This window comes from Chinchilla lanigera, unplaced genomic scaffold (genome assembly GCF_000276665.1).
Source record: "Chinchilla lanigera isolate Chin_1 unplaced genomic scaffold, ChiLan1.0 scaffold00092, whole genome shotgun sequence".
NCBI lineage: Eukaryota > Metazoa > Chordata > Mammalia > Rodentia > Chinchillidae > Chinchilla > Chinchilla lanigera.
The window spans coordinates 7,520,982-7,530,862 of NW_004955493.1; the positions used below are offsets into that span (position 1 = coordinate 7,520,982).

Here is a 9,881-nt window from a genome sequence, read left to right on the forward strand (position 1 = left end):
GGAAGAGGAAGAGGAGGAAGAGGGGGGCGCCGACGACGGGGAAGCCGAGGAGGAGCCGGAGGAGGAGGAGGAGGAGGAGGATTTGATCGATGGCTTCGCCATCGCCAGCTTCGCCAGCCTCGAGGCCTTGCAGGTGGGGCCGGAGGGCGACCGGGGCCTCGGGGGCTCGAAGGGGCAGAGGCGCGGGCGGGGAGCCTGGGCTGCTGGCACCCCAAACCAGAGCAACCGGCTCCTCTGGCCGGGCCCCTGCCCCACCCTGGGGCGGGCGGCGGCAGCGCTGGTCTCGGGGCGGCGGGGGTGCCGGCCCGGGCGGCTCTTTGGGAGCCCCCCCCCCAGGCGGGGAGCTGTGCTTCCCCCCGGTTCAGTTGCACCTCCTCCTCCACAGAAGGATGCATCGCTGCAGCCCCCGGAGCGGCTGGAACATCGGCTGAAGCATTCTGGGAAACGGAAGAGGGGGGGCTCCAGCGGGGCCACCGGGGAGCCCGGGGACAGCTCGGATCGGGAGCCCGGCCGGCCCCCTGGGGATCGGCCCCGCAAATGGCCCAATAAGCGGAGAAGGAAAGAGGTGAGCTTGCTGGGACCTCGTCCTCTACCACTGTCAGGGGAAGCGCCTGTCTGAGGACCCATTTTCGGTCCGGAGTGCGGCTGCCCCAGTCTCTGACGGCCGAGAGGGAGGCAGAGCGAACCTGAGGCCTCCCTGTCCCCCGCGCCCAGGTCTGATGAGACCTGCACGGAGTCTCCTTGGGTTTGGTGGGTGTCCGTCCACTGTAAACGTGGTGGGGATTCAGGAGGACTTAGTTGAATCGTAAATAAATTAGATGAGGTCCCTGCTCCTCCCTTGAGGGGGTGGCAGCCCTAACAGGGAAGGAACTGTCAACAAGCAAACACCTGGACCCAGCCTGAGAAGCCACCCCGGCAGGTCTGGGAGAGGTGGCGCAGAAACCCCCATGAGGAAGCCAGGCTCTCTGCCCCCGGGGATGGGAGGAGAGTTGTGGTCAGGGAAAGCCCCCTAGGATGACTTAGTCAGACCCTGAAGTACATGCGGGAGTCTTATGCTAAGAGAGCGACTGGAGGAAAGTTGTTTTGGGCAGAAGTACAGAGGCGTGAGAACCCGGTGTACTTAGCAAATGGCAAGAGCGTTGGGAAGGGGGGTAGGCAGACCTGGTGAAGCAGCTAGAAAAAGAGATTGAGTGCCGGGCATAGTGGCTCACCCCTGTAATCCCAGCACTCGGGAGGCTGAGGCAGGAGGATCGTTGTGAGTTTGAGACCAGCCGAGGCTACAAAGGGCCTGAACTGCATAGCAAGTCCCTGTCTCAAAAAGACCGGAAAAAAAAAAAAAAGGAGATTGAAAGTAGATTGGGAAAGACCTTGAATGCCTGGGAGTGGAGACGCAATTTCCTGGCCAGTCAGCGTCACTTACCTCTGGACTCTGGTCTTTCCCAGGCCTTCTCCCGGCACTCCGTGGAAGCTGGATACATAGTAAGTGCCGTCCACCTGTACCAGCCCTCCCCTCCCCTCCCCCTGTGGGCCGTGCACGTTCTCCCTCTCCTGACACCTGTCTCTCTCCTTCCCAGTGTGATGCAGAAAGTGATCTGGACGAGAGGGTGAGTGGGGTTAGAAATCTGTGGGTGGGCAGCGCAGCATCTGAGAAAACGGACTGCCGCATAAAGGCCTCTGCCTGCAGCAGACACCTCCCTCTGAGTGGGGAGCCTGGGCTAGGGTGAGCCAGGATTAGGCCTTGGGGAAGAAGGGGGCGTTAAGAGGGTACATGGCTTTTCATTGTATTTGAGACCAGGGCTACCGCCCAGAGAACCACGGGCCACGTCTTGTGTACTGTCCTCTCCAAAGCTCCTGGAGCCACCACTGGTTCTCCAGAGGCATCCAGAGCAGCTGTGGCCTGTAATACCAGCACTCGGGAGGCTGATGTAGGAGGATCGTTGTGAGTTCGAGGCCATCTTGGACTACAAAATGAGCTCAAGGCCAGCCTGAACTGCATAGCAAGTCCTTGTCTCAAAAAGAAAAAAAAAAAAACCCAGAGCAGTGTGAAACTGAGATGGTCCTTCTGTTGCCCACTAGTTTGCCCTTATAATCCAGGTCTCCTAGGTGAGGATCTGGCACAGTTGTGCCAGCGGGTACACAAAGCCGTCGTAGTTACTGTAGGAACTCAGTCTATGAAGGCACATTTTGGTTTGTTAGTAGCACGGGGATACTTGCTGCTTTTGAATCAGCCCTAGCAACTAACGTTCCACGCATTTCCCCCTATGAGCTACTGTCTGCACCCACTTCTGTGTCTCACTTTCTCTCCAGTGCTGGCTGGACCGGGACAGCCTGGAGAGTAGCTTTCTAGCTAAACAGGCGACCGCAGTCCAGTTATGGCGGGTCGCTGTCGCATGAGAAACGAGCCCATCTCAAGAGACCCTCAAGTCTGGGCTTTGGGGCTGGGCATTTAGCTCAGTGGCATAGCACCTGCCTGGCAAGCGCAAGGTCATGAGTTCGATTTCTGGTACCGGAAAAAAAACAAAAAACAAAAAAAAAAGTCTGGGCTTTAATGAAGGATCTTCCAGATTTCAAAATATGAGCGAAGATTTTTGCTGGCATTTCGGGACCAAACAGGTCTGCAGGCCACGTAGGCCTGTGGACAGCAGTTAGTGACATTTTCGTTTTGATTCACCTGCTTCTCCGCTGCTCCTTTGCGCACTTCAGCCCTCCTGGCCTAGCGGGTTCTCGGGCTCAGCCGCTCCACTCCTCTCCCCAAGTGTAGGCCGCCTAGAGCCCTCAGTGTGATGGAGCCCGGCTGAACCGATGGCTCAGACCTACCATCCGTGCCTTCCCCGTGGGCCGCAGAGGCTGCTGGCTTTCCTGGATAGGGGGCTGGCCCAGCGGCCCCCTGAGCATCTCTCTGTCCTTCCTCCCCAGGTCTCGGATGATGACCTCGATCCGTCCTTTACTGTCTCAACCAGCAAAGGTTGGTAATGGGGGCCGGAATGGAGGCAAGGGAGGGAAAGGGGGTGAGCCTCAACTGAGCACGTCTGCCCTCCCGCCCTCGCAGCCTCGGGCCCCCACGGCACCTTCAACGGGAACTGTGAAGCAAAACTCTCCGTGGTCCCTAAAGTGTCGGGCCTGGAGCGGAGCCAGGAACAGCCCCCAGGGCCCGACCCGCTGCTAGTGCCTTTCCCCCCAAAGGAGCCACCGCCTCCACCGGCCCCTCGGCCTCCTGTCTCACCCCCTGCACCCTTGCCAGCCACCCCCAGCCTGCCGCCCCCGCCCCAGCCCCAGCTGCAGCTTCGGGTCTCGCCCTTCGGCCTCCGCACTTCTCCCTACGGCAGCAGCCTGGACCTCAGCACTGGCAGGTGAGTGGTCGGGGCTCGCTCTGACCCACAAGGGCCTGGTGGTTTTGGTGCCAGCTCCTGCATTCTCCATGAGCTGATCCCTGCGGGGCATGACTTGAAAAGGACACTGGGCGAAGTACATTTAAAGAGATTCCTGCAGGACTTACCTGGACTCTGTATATTCATGTGCAAGGGAATACAGTTTGTGCTGTTTCCTACTTTTATTTGCTGGTGAGAACTGTTTGTAAGGTACATCTGTTTGCAGTGACGTCCTTTGGAACATACTTTGGGAAATGCTGACATGATGATTAAGAGCACTGGCTTTGGTGTCACTCAGACCTGGCTGGATTCACATTCTTGCTCTGCCACTTACTTGCTGTGTGATGTCTGGCAAGTCACTTAACCCCTCTGAGCTTCAATTTCCTCCTCTTGTGAAAGGAAACAGTAATAGTATCTTCATCCTAAAGCCTTTTGCGAGGATTAATTCTGAGTGAATTCAGTGTTTCCCAAAGTGTGTACACTCGCGTTCAGTGGGCCGTGGGATGATGTCAGGTCTTTCCTGAGTAAACCATGAGTTAGCTTTTATGTGCTTTAGAAAAACATGTTCAGTATCTGAACTCCTTGACTTCACGTTACCGCTTAGCGTGAGGCGGAAAAAGACTAATTGCAGAAGTAGGGGGTGCAGAGCGGGTGGCTGCGTGGCTGTGGTGGCACTTGGGACGGTGGTGTGAGAGCTGGAGCCCTGCGTTAGCGTGTAAGGCAGGTGCCAGCACTGGGCCTACTGCAAGTGCTCACCGCAGGGTAAGAACTGCTGATACTACTGATGCTGTCATTGTGTCATCGTCATTGTCATTGTTACCATTCTTGAGAAAACTAAGGCTCAGAGAGGGGCAGTGACTTGCTCAAGGTCACCCAGGGCGCTCATGGCGAGCTGGGTCTAGAATTGAGGACTCCTGACCCCGGGGACAGGCCAGCTCCGTGCTGCTTCCACTGTCTTAGGGCGGGAACCCAGGTGGCCTGTTGTAATTAAGCATCGAAGGGAATAATCTGTTCTGTGCCGTGCTTGAGTCGGAAAGGGAAAGTCCTGTGGCCGGAGATGGCAGAGGCGGCTGCTGGGGAGGAGGAAACGCAGAGAGGGAGAAGAGCGGGTGCTGGGGAGGCGCCGCCCACCGAGAACGGGCTCCCGGGAGCGCCGGGGGCCGGGTTCTGCCATCTCCCAGTCTGGAGACCCAGGGTCACAGCATCACCCAAGTTTCTGACCCCTCCCGTCAGAGCTGGCACCTCCCAACCCCTCACTCATCTCCCCACTTCTCTCCCCAGCTCTTCACGGCCGCCCCCCAAGGCCCCGGCCCCTCCCGCGGCTCAGCCTCCCCCCTCATCATCCTCTTCGTCCTCCTCCTCCTCATCTGCCTCTTCCTCGTCCACGCAGCTCACCCACCGGCCCCCGACGCCCTCACTCCCGCTGCCTTTGTCCGCCCACGGCTTTCCCCCCCCTGGGCTGCGGCCCCCACCCCCCCCCCCCACCCCCTCCTTGTTCTCCCCTGGCCCCGCCCTGCCCCCACCCCCACCCCTGCTGCAGGTGCCAGGGCACCCTGGGGCCTCAGCTGCTAACGCCCTTTCTGGTGAGTTTGGGGCCTTGGCCGGGAGGCGGGGGGCCACGACCCGGAGCTTGGGCCCCAGCAGTTTTGGGGGATCTGGGCCACAGCAAACAGCAGGGCTTGAGGAGGGAGTGGCTCAAGGCCAGAGGGAGAGCCAGTGACCTGGGGTCAAGGAGGCCAACATGGTGCAGACAGATTTTAAAGCCTTCTCCCCTCCCCTCCCACAGAGCAGGACCTGATCGGCCAGGACCTGAACTCTCGCTACCTGAATGCCCAGGGTGGCCCTGAGGTGGTGGGGGCAGGGGGCTCAGCCCGGCCCCTGGCCTTCCAGTTCCACCAGCACAACCACCAGCACCAGCACACCCACCAGCACACCCACCAGCACTTCACCCCTTACCCCCCGGGCCTGCTGCCGCCCCACGGCCCCCACATGGTGAGCTCTGCCTTGGGCCAGCGCTGCGGCTGAGGCCTGGGGGGAGGGTGCGGCTCCCAGGGAAGGCCCTGGGCCCCTGGCTGGCAGCTTACTCTTCCCTTCTCTTCCCTAGTTTGAGAAATACCCAGGAAAGATGGAAGGCCTTTTCCGACATAATGTGAGTGTGTGGGGTGTGCGTGTGTGGTGTGGTGGGCGTGGCCGCGTCTGCGTGTGGGCCTGACTTCGGGTCCAGTCTTCCTCTCCAAAAGCGAAAGCCTTGCGCCTGGGAGAGCGCCCCGGAGGGCTTAGGGTGGAGGAGAGGACCCATGGGCAGACGGGCTGGGCCGCACCTCCACCCCCGCTTGGACCAGTCCCCTTCTCTCCACAGCCGTACTCGGCCTTCCCTCCCGCAGTGCCCGGGCTCCCTCCGGGCCTCCCGCCGGCTGTCTCCTTTGGCTCCCTGCAGGGGGCCTTCCAGCCCAAGGTGAGCTCCCGGTCCAGATGACACCACGTGTCCTGCCCCTGACAAACCCAGACACCCTGGTTCCACATCCTGACCCCCAAACCATGCCTAACCTCCTGCCCTCTGCACCTGGCTTTTTGTGCAGCCATGCTCCCTTCCCCTGGCTCGGGGCTAGGTCCCTCCTGTGCTTGGTGCCAGCTCTCCCGTCTGACCCCTTCACTCCCCTTTCCCAGAGCACGAACCCTGAGCCACCGCCACGACTGGGGCCAGTGCCGAGCGGGCTCCCCCAGAAGGGGACACAGGTGAGGGGGGCCAGGGCAGGTCCTGGGGAGCTGGAAGGAGGGGAGAGAGCAGGTCTGGCTTAGAGAATCGCTGGTTCCTGTCTTCAGTACATGGTCAGGGGTGTCCCTGGTGTCTAAGGAGAGAGGATTTCTGCAAAGCACGTGTCCAGCCATGAGGATTAGGAGTGTGAGTGAGGTGGTCCAAGGAGTAAGATGATTATTAGGGCAGTGGTTTTGCACTTCATAGTGCCAGCACTCAAACCCAAGGCCTTGCTGGGCGTGGTGGCGCAGGCCTGTAATCCTGGCACTCTGGAGGCTGAGGCAGGAGAGACATTTCGAGTTTAAGACCAGCCTGGGCTACAACATGAGCTCAAGGCCAGCCTGACCTACGTAGTGAGACCCTGTCTCAAAAAGACAAAAAAAAAACAAACCCAAGGCCTTGCCATGCTAAGTTTGTGTGCTACTACTGAGCTATACCCTCAGCCCAAGCATAGTGGTTTTTATGGGGGTTTTCAATTTTCAGTAACAACTTTTTTTTTTTTTTTTTTTTTTTTTTTTTGCCAAATGACATAATAACCAGGAAACCTTGTCCATAAAACAATTAAAAGATAAGCTTCTCCCATGAGGCGGCTGGGGAGCCCGAACCTTCCCTCCCTATTTGCGGGCGCAGCAGCCTGAGACCCCAGGGCTCTTGGGATATTGTGAAAAGCACAGGACATGTTTGTGAAAGAGTAGACTAGCCCAGAGGTTTTCCAGCATCTTTAGAAGATATTTTTTCCTGAAGAAATCTTCAGTGGATCCCTGTTACATAAACCTGATGAGCCAGGCATCGTGGCGCACACCTCTAATCCCAGCACTCCGAAGGCTGAGGCAGGAGGATCACTGCAAGTTCCAGGCCACCCTGGGCTACATAGTGAGTTCAAGGCCAGCCTGAGCAGTGAGACTTTGTCTCAAAAAAATAATAATAATAACCCTGTTAATAGGGTGGCTTCTCCAGTCGGGAAAGCTGTTCTGCCTGTCCCAAGCCACTCCCTCACGCTCCCAACAGGGCACCTCCCTGGGGCCTGGCTCAGAAGCCTGGTGTTGGCGGAAAGAAACCTAGAGTAGGAAAAACGGAAGAGAGGTTGTGAGCTGGGCAGGAATGGGCCTAGGAAGTGGGTGGGGGGGGGGGGGGGCCCGGGCGCTCTGCAGATGGGACGCCCGATCAGGAAACAGGTCCCAGTTGCCTGCAATCTCTCCTTTACCATCCCCAGATCCCTGACCATTTCCGGCCACCTTTGAGGGTGAGTTTGGTGAGGACCTTAGGCTGCATGAGGCTGGGGGCTGGTGTCAGGGCATTCGGCTGGGGGTGGGTCCTGCTTGGGCAAAGGCAGGAAACCCCAGACGTGGAGGCAGCCAGGTGGGAAGCAGTAGACGCTAAGGGTCTCTCAAGTCACCGACCTGGGCTCAGAAGTAACTGGCCACGGGACCTTGGGCAAGACAGCTGATCTCTCTGAGCCTCAGTTTCCTAGGCTTTGCTGAGTGGGGGTGCTGCGTGGCAAGGCTGGGCCCAGGGCTGGGCCTGGAGTGGCTGATGAGTGAATGTTCTTTCCTTCCCTTTCCTCTGGTCATCCTTCTGGGGCGGCAGAAGCCAGGGAAATGGTGTGCCATGCACGTGCGCTTGGCTTACATGATCCTGAGACACCAGGAAAAGATGAAGGTACTGGGGCCGGAGGGCTTGGGAGAGTGGCTCTGAGAGTCAGGGGTGGCCTGAGCTCTGGGTGTCTTCTTCCTTCAGTAGAAGCCAGCAGACTCTTGGGCAGAAACAGTCTCCTGTTCCTTGTCCCTCCTGAGCAGCTCCACAAGTAGCACCTGTGTTCTCTGGCCAGTTAGAGGGACGGTCCAAGAAATCTCTTGAGACAAGCAGAGAAGGGTACCCCAGCACCCTCTTGGTGGTTGCCAGCCCTTGGAGGGGAGCTGGGGGTGGGAGACCAAGGACAGGGACCTAAGAAAGAAAGAAGCGTAGAGAAAAGAAAGGAAAAGAAACCACGGGACCAGACCTGGCTCCTCACTGCCCCTCTCCCTGTGTCCCACGCAGGGTGATTCCCACAAGCTTGACTTTCGGAACGACCTCCTGCCCTGCCTTCCGGGGCCCTATGGGGCCCTGCCCCCTGGGCAGGAGCTGTCCCACCCGGCCTCCCTCTTCACTGCGACTGGTGAGTCCGGCCCCCCCTCGGCCCGAGGTTACCCGTTTCTAGCCTCGACCACCCAGCCTCATCACGGTCTCCAACCGCTCTGCCCCAGGTGCCGTCCACGCTGCAGCCAACCCTTTCACAGCAGCTCCCGGGGCCCACGGACCCTTCCTGAGCCCCAGCACCCACATTGGTAAGAGCCAAGGGCATATTGGGCAATGCAGGCCTTGTCCCTGACTTCCGGATGTTCCCAAGCTGGGAGTGGGAACTCAGACCCAAGAGATAACTAGGATGGCATAGGCCTGCTTCCATTTGCTTTCTGACCTTGGGCAAGTTACTTAACCAGCTCTGAGCCGTGATTCCCTCATCTCTAAAATGAGTGAGGAGGGTCAAGGTGATCCCCATTTGCCAGCGCAAGCCTTGTCCCTGGGTCAGTGGTAGGGAGTGGATGGCCGCTGGGAGAGGCGGGGTGGAGGAGCATGGCCCCTGGCCCTTAGGGAACCGGGCAGTTTTCTTGGGACATTAACCCTGGTTCTGTGGGAAGAGCAGTGGAGCCTGTAGACACAGAGGTGTTCCTGGCTGGGAAGCTGCGGTTCCCAGGGAGGACAGGCTAGTTGTTCTGATGGCTGCGTGACCTATGGGTGAAGCCTGAGTCAGGCCAGGAAGGGCCCTGCATGTCACTGGAGAGAAGCCAGCAGAGGCCCCTGGGCAAGTAGCTTGCTACACAGCAGGAGATCTAAGCCAGGTCCAGGTGGCCAGTGGGGGAAGGAGCTTCAGAGAGGCATGTCACGTTGATGGTAGCACTGGGTGACATCAGGAAGTCATTTCACCTCTCTGAGCCTGTTTTGTCCTCTTAAAAGCAGGAGTGATCCTATCTGCTTATTGGGCCTTAGTGAGGCCGAGTGCCTTGATGTGAGGGGAAGCTCAGTGCCTTGCCCAATGCAAGAGCTCAGTACATGCTTGTTAAAACCAAGCAACAACAACAACAACAAAAAACAAGCTACTAAGCCAGGCATGGTGGCGCAAGCCTGTAATCCCAGCACTCAGGAGGCTGAGGCAGGAGGATCTTTGCAGATTCAAGACCAGCCTGGGCTACAACATGAGCTCAAGGCCAGCCTGAACTGCACAGTGAGACCCTGTCTCAAAAAGACAAAAATAAGTAAATAAAGAAATAAGTAAATTTTAAAAACCCAAGTGACCAAGGGCTCCAGGGCCTGCTTACTGATCTACCCCTTCCCCGCAGTGCCTTGTGCCTACTCAGTGCTGGCTGCTCCGCGCCTTGACTGTTGCCCTTTTCTCCACAGATCCCTTTGGGCGTCCCACAAGCTTCGCCTCCTTGGCTGCCCTCTCCAACGGGGCCTTTGGAGGCCTGGGCAGCCCCACATTCAGTGAGTGCGGAGGAGGGCGAGGCGGGTGCGGCGGGGTGCTGTGCGAGGCAGGGCCGCCCGCTCCTCCGCCCCTGCCACCTTCTGCTTTCTTTCTGCCCAGACTCCGGCGCCGTCTTTGCCCAGAAAGAAAGCCCAGGGGCCCCAGCAGCCTTCGCCTCCCCGCCGGACCCCTGGGGCCGCCTGCACCGCAGCCCTCTGGCCTTCCCCGCCTGGGTGCGGCCCCCTGAGGCCGCGCGGAC

The 9,881-nt window shown here is 58.9% G+C and overlaps 1 protein-coding gene across 1 annotated transcript; it reads left to right on the forward strand.

The window, feature by feature from the left end:
• Positions 1 to 9,881, forward strand: Fbrs (fibrosin; the record flags this gene model as incomplete). The annotated part of the gene is given in 17 exon segments (XM_013504761.1): positions 1 to 133; positions 386 to 565; positions 1,444 to 1,479; positions 1,575 to 1,604; positions 2,917 to 2,965; positions 3,050 to 3,350; positions 4,650 to 4,951; positions 5,155 to 5,360; positions 5,473 to 5,517; positions 5,728 to 5,823; positions 6,036 to 6,104; positions 7,337 to 7,366; positions 7,711 to 7,782; positions 8,161 to 8,278; positions 8,367 to 8,447; positions 9,559 to 9,642; positions 9,743 to 9,881. Coding segments are annotated over 17 exon segments (1,971 nt in total), but the record flags the coding sequence as incomplete, so codon positions are not given.